Below are 15,400 nucleotides of genomic sequence, written 5' to 3' on the forward strand. Positions count from 1 at the left end.
GGCCACCTGCCTCCTATAGGTTTCTCTCTGGGCACCACCTGACAGAACCATCCCCGTCACTTTTCGCTCACAACGCCGACACACCGTTTTTTTTTTTTCTAGTGAACGGGGCATTTTAACGCCGCCACGTTAAAAACGAAACAAAGCGTAACCGCGGCGCGAACAAAATCGGCGAACAATGAAAGGAACACAAACGACAAGGACGTCTGTGTTCCCCTCTTTTGTTCCCTTGTCTCGTTCGCGCTGCAGCTTCCTTCCTTTTTTTTTTGCATTCGCGAGAACGACGGAAGACAGATGATGTTTGCACAAATAAATGACCCGACGGGGCGACGGGCGCGGCCAGCAAACGATTCGGCACGGCACGGAAACCAGGGCGGGCAACAATAACTGAGCAGCCCGCAACTATACCACAACCTCGCCGCTCACCGCGACGAAGCTGGCATAGCGGGTAACGCGAAGACGTTACCTGTTCTGGATCATCCCCCACCCCCCTTTCCTTGACGCCGCCCAACAGGTTAAGGCCCAACTCCATCGGCGCCCCTCGGTGAGCGCGCGCAACGCCTGCGCGACCAGCACGCGCCGCGACGAGCGTCGAAAAGGGGCTTGCATCTCCATGCACCTGGTGTTGGCTCGCTCCCCCTCGCGAGCCGACTGAAAAAATGTCAAGCCGTGAACAATACATGGTTGGGGGCGCTGAAAGGACGAGTTAAAGCGCGAAGAAAAGTTCGGGGAACACGAAGCTATGAAGAAAAGAGTCCTCAAGAGCCCCGCGGTCCTCCGATTGTTGTCAACCGGACCCCGCTTCCGACGCGCGCGCTAGCGCCCCTGCGCAGGCGCCGATATCTGGCACTGTCAGATGCGCGCGTCGTGGACGCGCTGGGCGGTGGCCGACGCGTCGCGCATGCGCAGACCTGTCCTGGCCGACGCGTGGGCCCCCAAGCGCGCAGGACGCGCGCCGAAGAGCGCCGATGGAGTTGGGCCTTTACAGCGCACGCGCGCCTCCAGAGAGGAGTGTGCCTGCCAAGTCGTACGCGGTTCTGCTTCCGCCATTCACAGCTGCCGCCGCTGTAGCGTCCCACGGCCAGATGTGGTAGTGACCTAACGCCCCTAAACGCAGCGCGCGTTGGCGAGCTCGGCCGACTGACTACAGGAAAACGACGGAGAAGCGGAGAGCTCTCAAGGTGCTCTCGCGGCTGGAGCGTGCACGCATCTCCCACGCCAAGTTGTTAGCGGCAGTTTGCGCGGCCGTACGGAGAAGGTGAAAAACATGGTACCTCTGGCGTTTATCCTCCGCTCGTTGGCACCGTAAAAGCCAACGGAGGTGGAACTAATAGACCACCGAGCGCCCGCTAAACGAGGTAACGAAAGAGGCCAACCCAACAAGTCGCTAATCAATGACCCGAGGAGGTGGGGGGAGGAGGGGGGGGGGGGGGGGTAGAACAAGTAGGTTTACACTAGAACTGTACCCCCCCCCCCCACACACACACACACATGCACATACAACCGCCAGGCTATACGCTTCTACAGCGGCTGCCTGACGAACATATACGTGCGACAAAATAAGCCCACGAATAAGTCGCACGTTTGCCTGCCTATTTTAGTTCAGAAAAATGCCACCAGGGCAAGCATGAACTGAAACGAAAAAGCACGCATCTCTCCCCACTCGCGTCTAACTGCATAGAGAAAGGAGTCCCAAGGAAGGGAGGTGCTAATGGACTAGAACAGCCGCGGGCTAGGAACGAATGTTCGGTAGCCATCCAGTTCGAAGAATTAAACGTGACCCCTAAGCGACCCGGGAAGCCGGCTGCGGTGCCCCCACTTGCAACTAAAACGCCATACACACGCAATAAAAGCGAGAGAGAGAGAGAGAGAGAGAGAGAGAGAGAGAGAGAAAGGAGTCGTCGCGCTCTAAAGGACCGCGAACCTACGGCGTCTCACGGCCGCCGCAATTGCTAAAGGTGACAACAAGAAAGTAGAGAGAGGCACTTGGCGCGAGCCGCAAGGACGCCGAACAATCAGCGTGATCAGAATCTAATTAGCGGCCGCGATTACAGGGAGGTGGGGAAGGAGCATCGCGGTCGCGCGCTCTGCGCACACCAGCTCAACTAACGACAGGTGTGCGGGTATGTGTTAAGGGGACAGGGCAAAGCGAGAACGCAAAGCACCTCGGGGTTTTTTGTAGTGACTATACGAGCTCTGATTAAGAAAAAGAAATTCGCGCATGTTACCAGTGATATATATCGCGCTTTTTTTTTTCTTTTTAGATGTCTAGGTCCAGCGGATCTTGCAAATCTTCATTCGTCGGCCCTTGACGAAATATTTCAGTGATAAAGAGTCTTAACACTGGAATGCATTTAACGTCTACATTCGCAGACCTCGGCATCCGGTATACGCCGGCAGTTTTCTATTTTTCTACCTGAGCGCAATTTACCTTTTCTTTTCATTTGGCTCAGGTCGGCCTCGGAGAAGATAGAATCCGGTGGGCTTGGAAGAAAATGATGAAGAGTATAAGAAGTAGTGCACAAAGAAAAACATAACCTCGGTAGAATATACAGGCTTCTAGAGCAATAATGCTCCCCTCGTTATCGCATGTAAATTAACCGGGGCAGAGTTTGTACGACAGAACAGAGCTGAAAGGGAGTAAAGCGCACATCCTTCTTTTAAAGAAGGGTTCGCGTTTTTATTCCCATATAGGTGTATTCGTGTTTAGAGTGTACATAGGCGGGGCGTTTTTCCTCCACTTTTTTCCTTCGATTACTCCCCCGTCTTGCAATACTGAACAGTCATGCCCTCGGCATGCAGCGCATCGCGGCGTCGTAGCGAGTTACGCAACAAATTGAAATCACTCCACCTCATCAAAATGACATAGGGACTCCAGAGAGTAAACCTTCAACAAGTGAAAAAAAAGAAGGATAATTGAGGGTCAAACCGAACCCGATTGAGTTTGATCTTCAGTGACTCTATGGGCCTGTCGTCAGGTTTTCCGTATACTGAAAGCCTTCGCCAACGAAATTCTAGACATAAAAACCATTCTGCGTTCGGGCATTGCATTTCGGCCCAGTTACTAATTCTCACCGTCACTTTCACAGATTTCACATTAAATACGTGCACCTAGAGAAAGTAAGGCTGCACATGTGACTAGCCTCAGCACTGGTGTTGAAATATACGCGCTACTCGATACTACACAACGCGAGGAAAGCTCCACACAAGCGCGAAGTTTAGTGTTCGACGAAATCGGGTGCTGGGGTTTAACGTCCCAAGGCGGCATTGGCTATGAGGGACGCCGTAGTGGAGGGCTTAGGAATAATTTAGATCATCTTGGGATATTTAACGTGCATCGACATCCCCCAGCACACGGGCGCCTTTTTGCGCTTGGCCGCCATCGAAACGCAGCCGCCGCGGTCGGGTTCGAACCCGCGTCCCTCGGGCTTCAGCAGTTGAGCGCCCTAACCCCTAACCCAACGCGGCAGGCCCGTCTCACAAGTCGGGATACAACTCAAGAGCAAAGCGGCAGATGCCCCTCAAAGGAAGGCCTCCAGCCAATGGCGTCGACCGATTTTGAAGACATCGGTCGACGCCGTGTGGTTAGTGCCATTAAGAAGTGATTACTCCCCATTTATATGCCACCCCCTGCAATTTCACGCTAGCAGGTCCAAGAGGATCGGTCAGAGGGGAGAGTCGGTCGACGTCGTTAACTTGAGGGGCTCTTTTCTAGGGCATCTGCCGCTTCGTTCTTGAGTTGTATCCCAATATAGCGTTAAAGAAATGAAAATAATAGGTCCAGCTTTAAGAGACAGGAAGAGATCAGAGTGGTAAGGGAACAAACGCGGGTTAATGACATCCTAGTCGAAATCAAAGGTGAGGAAATGGGCTTGGGCAGGGTACGTAATGAAAGCAAGATAACCGATGGTTCTTAAGAGTAACGGAATGGATTCCAGAAGAAGGCAAGCGTAGCAGGGGGCGGCAGAAAGTTAAGGAGGCCGATGAGATTGAGAAGTTTGAGGGGATACGGTGTCGGCTGCTGACGCAAGACAGAGTTAATTGGAGAGACATAGGCAAGGCCTTTGCCCTGCAGTGGGCGTAGTCAGGCTGATGATGATGACAGTATCAGTAATTGACGAAACTCTCAACAAGCGCAGGCGTCAGCTGCTTAGGGCAAGGAACGCACTCTTTAACCCTCCACTACGTAAGCCGAAGTCAGTGAGAAGGCACTGCACTTAAAGATAACGACAAAAAAATAAAAAAAAGACCCGACTGCACCCATGGCACGGGCCGACACAGATCTCAAATGGCGCAAGAGCCCCGCTTCCGGCACCTTGTGAATCGCGGCGAGTTGGGCGGACGCCAGTAGAGGAGCGACTCGGTCCGCTCGTCGTTCTCCGACGGCGCGCCCCGAGCGGCGCCCAGGAAGCAACACGCGTCGTCCCACCAGGCCAGGCACCAGCTGAGCATGGCATGCCGGGGGGCGAGGCCACGCCCGGCGACCCCTCGGCCAAAGCCTCGCCTCGGCTCACCGGCGGGACACGTGCGGGAGCATGACGGCAGAGACCTTCCACCCTTCTGGAACCGGCGAATGTCCGCGAGTCTCTGGCTTCATGGCACCGAGAAGCGCTCTGGCATATTGCGCAGACTTCCAGAGAGATGTCCGCCGGCTTTGAAGGGACTACGGATTTACAGAACAATTCAGCTAACCTCAGGACTAATAGCGCCGTCTCGAGACACACTCGCGTCCGCAGACATGATGAATCCTTCCAGCGACGTCCAGACACAGTGAAATAGACCTCCCACACAGCATAGCATCGATACAGTAGGCTGTGTTCTTAGCAGCAGAACTACGTTCTACTCGGCGTTGCCGCTTCACCACTTAGCTTCCGAGGAGCGTATAAGTTCTTCACTGCGCTTCGAGCTACGGTAACGCACGACAGTGGGTTGTCCCGAAGTCTTCAGACTCGTCGAACCTTTCAGACAGTAGGGAGATTTCTTGGCAGTCCGACGGAGATTTCCGACACAAAGCAACCTTCTTTGGACCAAGCGAAGTCCTTTCTTTGAGAGCGCAGTAGAGGATTCCCAAAGAGCGTGTTCTTTCAATACGCTCTGGATGACCGCTCGCGAAAGGTGCTCCGGCCATCACGCTTCACGAAGAACCGTCGAGCGCGCACTTCGCAGCCGGGGCCGACGTCTCGACGGGAGCACAAAAGCAAACACAAGGACACGCCGAGCGGTCAACGCTTATCTTCATTGGGGGAGCAACGACGATTCACAATGCAAACACAAGAGCAGCGCGGCGCCGTCACTGCAGCAGCAGCGACCGGAATATTATCGGCACGCTGAGACGAGTGCGGTCCTCCAAGTGTGTTGCGTCTCGCGGTAGCAGCAGCCAACGCTCGGGTTCGCACGTGGTACCGGTCTGTGCAGGGCAGAACGGTTTGAGGGACGCAGGACGGCGCAGACAGGGGGACGACGCGAAAGCTCCAGCGCCTGCATTATCCGCAGGCTATTTTTCTCGACGTTCCCACAGACGGGGTTTTCTGTGTCACACACAGGGCGACAAAATAGAGCTCCGGCGAAGCTCGATAAATGGCAGCGAGATACGTGTTCGAGCTGGTTTTGCAGAGAACCATGCATCCGAAGACAAGTGCCCGTGAGAAGCCGATATATAAGCGTGAGACACCGGTGAGACAACAGCACGTCTTGCAGCAACAGGTGCTCTCCGGACTGACGGGGACGATGCCTCGTTTCAGGTAAGTCCGTCGGATTCGTCAATGACCTCGGCACTGCACAGAAGGACACTTGTGTCTCAAGGACTGCGAAGCATCACCCAGGTTTTCGCTGCCTTGCTTTCGTGGCACACACACACACACATAAACAGGCGCCGGAATCACGATGATGCGAGCTACTGAACGGAAGTTCTTCAACAGGCACAAGCAGGGGCGAGCACCACTGGAAGCAGCGACGGCTTCCGATCGCCAGGAAGCGGAGCAGAGTCGCGCACGAGGATTTCGTCGGGCGCGCACACTTCACGCTTAGCCACCCAGCTCACCTTGGAGGCGGGGAAACGGACCTCCATCAGGTCGGTCGACAAAGAGTGGGAAGAGGAGGCTCCGGGACTTCGATGCTCACTAAAGAGGACACTTCTGAAGGGCTTACCACAAGGTCTCAAGCACGCACGTATCCACAGCGACGAATCAGAGCAGAAGCCAATCGAGGCACGTCATCCAGAAGTGGTACGATCCTGCATCCACGTCTAGACTACAGCACCACCGAGAGCTGTAGCAGCGGAGCAGCACACACCATTCAACCATTCACAGCACGGTCCACGAGCACAGTAAGGGACATCGCGTACACGCGCATCGCGGGTCTAGCGCGCGCGCACGGAGTCCCACACACACACACGTTTCCTCTGGAACTGCCCACGACGCAGACAGGCGAGACACACGGGCCACTACACGGCTCCCGAGGACTGATCGCGGCGAAAGTCCAGAGAGGACCGACCGAAGGCGTCGCCCACGCCGCTCCTTGCGCGCGACGATGGAAGGAGAGGGAGAGAGGTTCGATCGCTCGTCGTCGTCGTAGTCGCGCTGAGAAGAGGGCGACGGGGGAAAAAAAGTACAAGAAATAGAAGAGCGTATGCGGCGTTTCCGTTAGCGGCGGAGAGATACCAGAAAGCGAAAAGGAGCGTGCGCGAGTTGCGCACGATTCACGCGCGCTCTACTACTTCAATACGATCGCTGGCCGCGGGCGCGAGTTGCGCGTGGCCGCCCAAACCGCCAATGAATCCTCGCCGAAAGGCAGGCAGGCGCGCGCCGAGCAGGACCGGTTGGCTGGCCGGCAAGCAGGCCTTGCCGGCCAGAAAGTAAAAGCGTTGGCGGAGGAGCGCGTAGGTCGACGGTCGCTCACGAGGCGAACAACAGCAAAGCGGCACACACATACAGACACTGCGTATGTGTGCCGCTTGCTGTTATTTGCTGCTGCCTCGGGTGTCCGTGTGTGTGTGTAAGAGGGCGAAAGAAGAAGAGGGTGAAAAACGAGGGCGACTGACTGCCCGCGGCCGGACAGGCGGGCGCGGGGGCAACCCTTGCCTCTCTAGCGCGAGAGGGATGCAGGTGTGCACAGGTCGCCCATTCATGAGCTCTCTCTCTCGGAAGGCACGCCGTCGTTGAATATGCGCTCTGCGCGCGCCGCCGAGTTGTACATACGTAGTAGCAGAGCGCGCAGCAGAAGCGTGGAGCTCGTAATAGCGGGTTTCAATGGGCCGACAATGAGGTGCAAAGCGCACGGGCCGAGGAACCGCTCCCACATTGGCGGTGCGGTTCAACAAGGGCACACGGCGCGTTTGCACGAAGGCAACCTCTTCGTTGCAGCACAGAGCGTTCTTTGCACGGACGGAATCTGCAAATCGGGCTGCTCCTGACGTCTCTATGGGCCATGGAAGACCCATTCAAATCCCGTCGTAATAAAACGCCGAACTGGAGCGCGGACGTCTCTCGGCAGATCGGTTCGATATATTTAATGACACCACGATGTCGGTTCTAGATGACGCCATTTGGTAAAAACGCGGGCTTGCGTACTGTCTCATGGGTCCTTAGCCTTCGTTCACTATAAGCGTCACTTCGTTATAGACCACACTCCAGCCATTTCTTCACAACGAGGTATAAATGCAGTTGCACTACCGGAGTTCTCGACTGTACCAACTTTCATGCTGGTGCAGTGCATATATACACACGCTACACAGCTCGACTGCTTTTCCGCCCCACGTTCTGTTGTCTGCGCTAAAATAAATCAATGATATACAAAAGAAGCCGTACGTGCTGAGTTCGCCTACCGTGTCGCAACGGCACACACAGCTCCAAGCCTCGGAATCCCGACCACTGTCCTTCGCAGAGCAGGTTTTTCCGAAAAATGACGGTCCCAGACCGTGTGTCAGCAAACACAAACGACAGCCCGCTGAAGTGTTAGCACACACAGCGGCCTTCAAAAATGGTTCAGCCTTCGGTAACTGTTTCGCACTCCGCAACAGCGCGCAGTATTATTTGAACCGGTAAGGACAAAACAACAACGTCCGTCGAATAAAAGTCTCGAAATCCCAGCTCTTCGCTATTGGCCCCTACAATGCACAAATGAAAAAAAAAACTGCTAGGTTTGATTTATTACTGCGTAATTAAAATCAGAAAATCATGCTCATTTCTGTGCGCCTATAAAGGATAAAACTACGCGCTCACTCAGGCGCGTTCAATAAATCAGCAGCTGAATTCAAAGCCAATCCATCCCTTCGCGACGAAGTAGCACACAAAGCCGCTGAAACTTCGAGCTGCTTCTAAGGGGAGGGCTAGCTTTTGCCGCGAGGGATATACAAAAACATGCCTAATACTTAATTGGGAGCTCTGCTCCGAGGAATGCGTTGGGGAATGCGCTTTACATAACACTATGAAAGTTCGATAACCTTGGGCCAGCATTAACCAAAACTATTCACATATGCGCAGTACGCGGCCTGACACGTGACACAACGGACGCAGAAGGGCGCCGTCCGCTCTCGCGACGTGCTCGGAGTCCCTCCGGCACCGCGGCAACGAGACACCTTCCGGCACGAGGCTGTCATGTGGTGTAGTCACCGCCGCGGCGACCGCTGACTCAGTGGCGTCGAGACAATCCGTAGCAGAGTGCAACGTTACAAGTGGCGCGCCTGCTTAGTCACGGCGCGGTCTCTTGTCATCGAAGCAACGCGCAAAGCACATGTGTAAGTTTTAAAAAAATGGTAAAAGAAAGAGAAAGTTGCGTCAAAACTAATATCTGTCGTGGCCCAGCTTAGCGACGACACCCCTCTTAAACTAAAGCCCCTATAGATCAGCTGAGCTAAGGACTTTACCTGAACGGGAAATGCGATCGCGTGGCTTCGACGCATCTAGACCGCAAAACAATCGCGTCGCTGCCTCTAGCACCCCAGTACACTTGGACTGAATCACGTGACTCCGGAGGCAAGCGGCCATTGGCTGGTAGGTGCACGAACCCGGCTTCGCGATCCCGGAGTGGTTACGCCGCTGAATTTTTTGTAACAAGTGGCATACTAATACTACTACTACTAATACTACTACTACTACTACTACTACTACTACTACTACTACTACTACTACTAATAATAATAATAATAATAATAATAATATGTCACGCCAAAAACCCTTCCAGACCGTTCCGAAAGTGCAACGCCAACAAAAAAGACAATGAAGGATCAACAAGAGAGAGATAACAAGGAAGCAAGCAAACAAAACAAACAGAAAAAAGGTAATAAAATAGGAACAACGAAAAAAACAACCAATGCTTTCAGCGCCTTTGTAGGCCACAGCTGCTTGGCTCGCGTCACTATCTATACCCGGGGCCCAGTCCGACAGCTACCCGAATTTAACATGGTCCCATTTGACAGCAGGGACACACGGGAGCTTTTGGTAACAACGTATTACACCGACGCCCAAGTGTTCAGCACAGCTACCACTGCAAAATAAAGCCAATTGGTCACCCGGGGCCAACTACTGCAAGCAGAGGTTTTGGCGATCGCAAGCTCAGCACCGGGTCACGAGATCGAATTCCGGTAGCCGCGGCCGCATTTATCCTCCTCCGACGCCCGTATGCCGCGCAACATCAGATCACGCTGAAGAATAACCTCGGGTTGTCTAATTTAATCCGGAGCACTCCAACACCACGGCGCCCCCCTCACAGCCCACGTCCAACCCCGGGACGTTAAACCCCACATACCAATGCCGTACCCTCCCCACATCTCTCCCCACTGCTGGAAGGAAGGATGCCACAACAGCAGCGGCACATCACAGGCGCAAGGCCGGCGACGGCGCCCACGCCCCCCGCCCGAGTCGGAAAATACAGCGACGGCAGACAGCGCGGAGCAGGGCCGACGGACGCGCCTGGCGGCGCCTCCCCTCCCTCTCTCTTTCCTCCTCTCCCCCAAACAGTTCTCAGAACGAAGGCGCGAACTCACCTTGGCGAGAGAAAAAGAGAGAGACGATCATCACGCAACAGCAGCAGCACCAAGGCAGACCCACTTTTCCCGCCAGAGGCGCTGTTGCTTTTGTATTAATGCGCGCGTCTCTCTGTCAAACCCTAAAGGCACGGCAGGTGCAGCGGCCTTTTCTCTGCAACAGGCCCCCTCACAACGAAGTCGCGCTACAACGTAGCGGAACGTAATGAAACGACTGGAGGTGCGAAAAAAACCTCGAAAAAAAAAAAGGCCTTAGCAAACAAATTTCATAAGCCCTTCAATGAATATGCACTAATGTACAGAGGGCCAAACGCATGTCTAGAACACGCTCTGAGTGGGTTTCGGGCGTATCACGCGATAACTAGCGATAAGATGTGGCTAAAAATGGTCTGGATATAAACATGTGCTGTTAAACTCACAGAATTTCATCGTCATTTTTTGCCTTCTTAGTTGCAGCGGATTTGGGAGCTCAGGAACACAGAGTTTAGTTGTTCTAGGCATGTGTTTTGCCCTCTGTACGTCCAATAGTCTTATTAGTTGTGTCTTAATACTTGTAATATTTCCCCATGTACGCCTATGAATAGTAAGCTTGATTGTGTCCAATTAGAATGTCTACAAGATATGTATAAGTGCTCTTCTCTGCTTTTAATCCAGACATCTAGAATTGTTTCAATGAAAAGCTGCATGTTAACGCCCTTCAACCTGCCAAATATAGGGGCAGCAACCTTCGTCAAGCTGCTAATCAGGAGCTTTTTGTTGCTTGCCCTCGCATTTTTGTACTGTTGTATAAAAATGCGAAATAAGTTGAATTGAATTGTGGACACGGCGTAATATGGCCGGTGCCGACTTCGAGAAGTACCCGTTGCCCGCCCAAAAAGTGGTACTTCGCAGTTAATCGCGACAGTAAGAATCACCCGCTGGTCTCAGTGAACATACTTGCGTCGTTTACCGTAGTTAGTCGTCATGGAAATGAATCAAACGAAAGAAACAAAAGAACCAACCAATAATCACTACAAGCGCATCTATCTGACTGCCTTCAATTTTGCTGCACAGCACAGTGCGAATCATCCGTAAATAAGCATTCGCGGCGATTTATCAGGATAAGATAGGCGGGAGTCGAAGCAACACAGCCGCCGACGCCGCTTCCGGCCACCGGATTCCATGCCTCCGTGTTCGCGGAATCGCGGCCGCCGCGCCGACTCCCCTCGGCAATAGCGAACTAGAATTACGTGCACCTGGGCGCATAGACTGCGTGGGAGAGGAAAGAAGGCCGCGGCGAGAAACAGGGCAGCCGCACGGCTGAGCCGTTCGACGAAGTGCAGCCGCGTGTGCCTCGGTTTCCATGTCACTGTCTTTATTAACTTACGAAGCATACTAGCCGCACAACCGAGCTCTTCCTTGCTGCGCCGCGCGCGGCCGCGTAGCTACCACTTGACCTACATCGGCGCACCACGTGATATGACGTCACAACAGCTGTGAAAGCTGGGGCTCAACTCGTGCGCTCGCTGGCGGACGCGCAGCCTCCGCCGGCGGTATGCTTCGCATCCTAGGCTTAACCATAAGCTAAGCCAGGCCATTTTTTTTACCTAGCAACCAACGCTTTTATGAACAAAATTATTAAGCCCGCCGCGGATTGCGCTAAACGTACGCACAACACTCGAGCGCACTTACAGCTTGATCCAATTACTCTTCGCAGCAAAAAAAAAAATAAAAAATATTCTATGGCTCTCCCTGGCGATGTTGACGCTTGTCCGGCAGCAAAAGACTCGTTTATCATCGAGAATATTGAGTTTTCAAAAGCCTTCCCGCCGGTCGTTTCAAGCTCGTGACGTCCCGCAAAAGGCGCCCGTGCGCTGCGCGATGTCGATGCACGCTGAAGATCCGCAACTGGTCGAAATTATTCCGTAGCCCTCCACTACGGCACCTCTTTCTTCTTTCACTCCCTCCTTCATCCCTTCCCTTACGGCGCGGCTGAGGTGTCCACCGATCTCAGAGACAGTTACTGCGCCACTTCCTATCCTCAAAAAATGAAAAGAAAGCACTAATTACTAAAAAGAGAAAGAAGGCTGCCACCGTTTTGAAGCAGTTTGATGCGAATGGCGGCGTAGCGTAGCCTCCGAGATCCATGCATTAAATCGGTGCAGATGTACCCATTTTACTTGCGAAATCGGCCGGCGGTAGCATCATCTGTATTTCGTTTTCCAGTCTTCTAGATTATAAAAGCTCCACTTTCGGTGAGCTAGGTCTCCTTGCGATCAGAACAACTGTACCCTATTGATAAAGGCCAACTTACATCTGTGCTCAGTGCAACTTTAAGCGCAAGATGCAACCTTCTCGCCGCACGGACTAAGCTATAACGCAAAAAGAAGGGCTTTCTTCTCAGTACTCGCTTCTGAGCTGAAATTACACGCTGGGGGAGTAATGTAGTAAGTGTAGATTACTCTTGCTTATCATTTTTTCAACAGCCACGAAGACGGCGCCGCATTAGGCGGTGAAAATCGATGTGCACTGAGGCAGCCTTACAGTTTTCTCCCGTTTCTCTCGTGTTATTGCACTCCCGACGTAGAGTGACAGTTCTGAATTACTTGTATACAGCCATCACCAAGCCACACGATCCTAGACGCGTAAGTACAACACTGATCACAACGGCAAGCTAATCTCTCCCTTTCGTAAAAGTTACAGCCAGACCACTGCGCAGACTTCCACAATAGAGCCATGACGACGGCGCACAAAGACTGGACAGTGCAGCGGCAAGCAAACATTTGTTATAGAACCGAACAAGTCGCGGCGAAAACGGCGCACAAAGACTGGGCAGTGCAGCGGCAAAAAATAGTCATTATAGAAACGAACAAGTCGCGGCATCGAATCCCAGCCGGACCCAGCAGTGGTGGAAATGAATCCGGAGTCTACGGCGACCCTCTCCCACAGCCCGCTTCAAGTGAGCATCATGGGTGAGACAGCTACTGCGCCCTTTTCATCTATGCATCACTAGTAGCGTTTTATTTATTCCTTCCCGCTTTTTGCTACAGCGGGAGATGGATATGTCACCGTCGCAGTGTGCAGACATCGAAAACTCACTCGTCAAGCAGCTGGACAATTGGGATATATGTAATGCAAACAGGGCCCAGCTCTCGAGGGAGGGCGAATCGGGAGCTCCCGCTATAGAAACAGCTATCGTTACGGCTTTCTGGAACCAGAGCTGTAAGGACCGGCGAGGTGTCGTACTCTTCTTTAATCGGGGAATAGAGATGCGCGCGTGCGCATGTGATATCTTAATAGCGCTGGTTACCAAGTACTAAAACTGACTGCATCTATTTATTACCATTTATTCGTTGATTTATTGGGGTTTAACATCCCAAAGCGACTTCGGCTATGAGGGACGCCGTAGTGAAGAGATTCAGAAATATGGACCCCCTGGGGTTCTTCAACGTGCGCTGACATCGCACAGCACACGGGCCTCTAGAATTTCGCCTCCATCGAAATTCTACTGCAGCGGCCGGGATCGAACCCGCATCTTTCAGGTCAGCAGCCAAGCACCATAACCGCTGAGCCACCGCGGCGGCCCTCTACCATTTATTCAATTTCGATGGAAACGAAATGCTTGAGGCCCGTATGCTGTGCAATGTCAGTGCACGTTAAAGAACCGCAGGTGGTCGAAATTTCCGGAGCCCTTCACTACGGCGTCCCTCATTTCAGTCGCTTTGGGACGTTCAACCCCAATAAACCAAACCCAATTCATGCGCGTCATATTACTTGTTTGTTTACCGCACAGGCGGAAGTGCAGCTTGCGTCGCCCTAAAGCAGCAACAAAGAGAAGCCTTTCCGCACACGTGCGCTCGTCCCCTTTCTCTACAATGACAGGCGCTTGCATCGACAACAGCGCGGAAGACCGTATTTACCTTTGCGTCGCTGTCACCTGCGCGTCAGACGCACGTCGGAGGCGGTCGACAGTCAGCGCGTTGTGTCGAATAAATCCTACTCCATTTTCCGCGCCCCCGTCGGACGTCAACGCCGACCTGCCCGCCGTGTGAGCGATCTCCGCTGTCCATCACCGATGGAGCAATCGGCCAGTCGCGCTCTCTCCGAAGCGATTTGCGGGGCGACCTTTGTGCGCTAGACGAGCGCCGAACGGCGTTTAAACAGAAGCGACGCAACGCCTGCGAGCAGCTCGGTGTTCATTTCCCACGCCCCTTCGCGCGTGTGCCGTGGGAAGCTTTCGCGCTCGCCCCACCTCACCGGAGAGTTTTAGCACACAGCCCGATGCGCTTCCGCGCTCTCACGAGATGACAAATGAGGGCGCACAAGTCTCTATAGGTATACTGTCTTGACGGTCATGCTCCCAATTAAAGCACAGTATGTAGCTCGCAAAGACGGTCCACGTCGCAGGATGTTAAGCGGTCTGGAAACTGGAGACATGCTTCACGCGTCAACTCGGGCTAATACAAGTAACACCGCGTATACCGTTTGCAAGGCCTAAGCCTGTAGCGAACGCGCGCCTACGAGGCGAATCCTGATTTTTTGGCAATGCCCTCAGTCAAGGCAGGACAAGGCAGCGATAAACGATAGGCGTTCGCACGCGCATCTGCGAGAGACACACCAACATTATTAAATCTTGGTTATAAACCTCGGTTAAGCGCATGGAAGAGCTAACCCCTTCTCCCCCAACTTTCAGACTGCAATGGTTGGCTGACAGTGACGTCAGATCTCTCACTCGGCCACTCGAAACACTAAACCCGAAACAAAGAGGCCTTTACGAGTCTACCTTAGATGCATGTACACGAAGGCCGCTAGGCGTGACGAAATGCTCTTCCACAGCTTCTCTACATGCTTACGCAACGAGACAGCATAAGAAGTCTGTAAAAACGAAAGCACATGTGAGCGACACCGAATCCTGCGCCTCTCACCCCTCGTCCTGCACAAATACCTTTGCCAATTCTAGTCAAACGTTGTCAATGCCGTTTGCCAACTCCAATTACAAACACAAGCCTATACGCACTGCAGATTTGAAGTGAGGTATGCGTACGGGCCGCAGTGCATGCTCGAAACACCTGCCGGTTCGAACCAACAACGCCACGCCCAACGAGCCTCGCGAATCGACAACGGGTGCACTGCGCGTCGTCGCATCTACACGAGATAAACGTTCCCCGTTCTCCTCACTGTGCTCGCAGCAGCCATTTCAAACTGGGTCAGCGCAGCCGCTCAGCCAACCACGCAGACAGGGAGCACCGCGCTGAGATAAGCAACGCGAACAGCCATTCTCTACTATCGTCGAAAACAGCGTTAGAACTCTTCCCACGCACATACCGGACGGCATGTGTCTCGCCGAGTCACCGACGCCGGTCGATTTTGAGTTTTGACACCACGCACCTTCCCGATAGCAGCGTCCTCGTTGTTGCTTACTGCTGCGACTGCTTCGCA

The 15,400-nt window shown here is 53.4% G+C and overlaps 1 protein-coding gene across 9 annotated transcripts in view; it reads right to left on the reverse strand.

Moving 5' to 3' along the window:
* Fak (protein tyrosine kinase 2 Fak) overlaps positions 1–15,400 on the reverse strand; it is an 83,406-nt gene that overhangs the window by 41,626 nt on the left and 26,380 nt on the right. For 2 of the 9 annotated variants that reach the window (XM_089551726.1, XM_089551730.1), the window contains exon 1: positions 4,316–6,977. The exons of 1 other annotated variant lie outside the window; for it this stretch is intronic. In XM_089551726.1, coding sequence (XP_089407852.1) covers positions 4,316–4,452 — 137 coding nt within the window. In that variant the 5' untranslated portion in view covers positions 4,453–6,977. Of the gene's footprint in view, positions 1–4,315; positions 6,981–15,400 lie in introns of those variants that run through there. 6 more of the 9 variants (XM_089551727.1, XM_089551725.1, XM_089551731.1 and 3 more) reach the window with 6 other exon arrangements.

The sequence above is a fragment of the Amblyomma mixtum genome, chromosome 7, assembly GCF_055824585.1.
Source record: "Amblyomma mixtum isolate Tamu chromosome 7, ASM5582458v1, whole genome shotgun sequence".
NCBI classification, from domain to species: Eukaryota; Metazoa; Arthropoda; class Arachnida; order Ixodida; family Ixodidae; genus Amblyomma; species Amblyomma mixtum.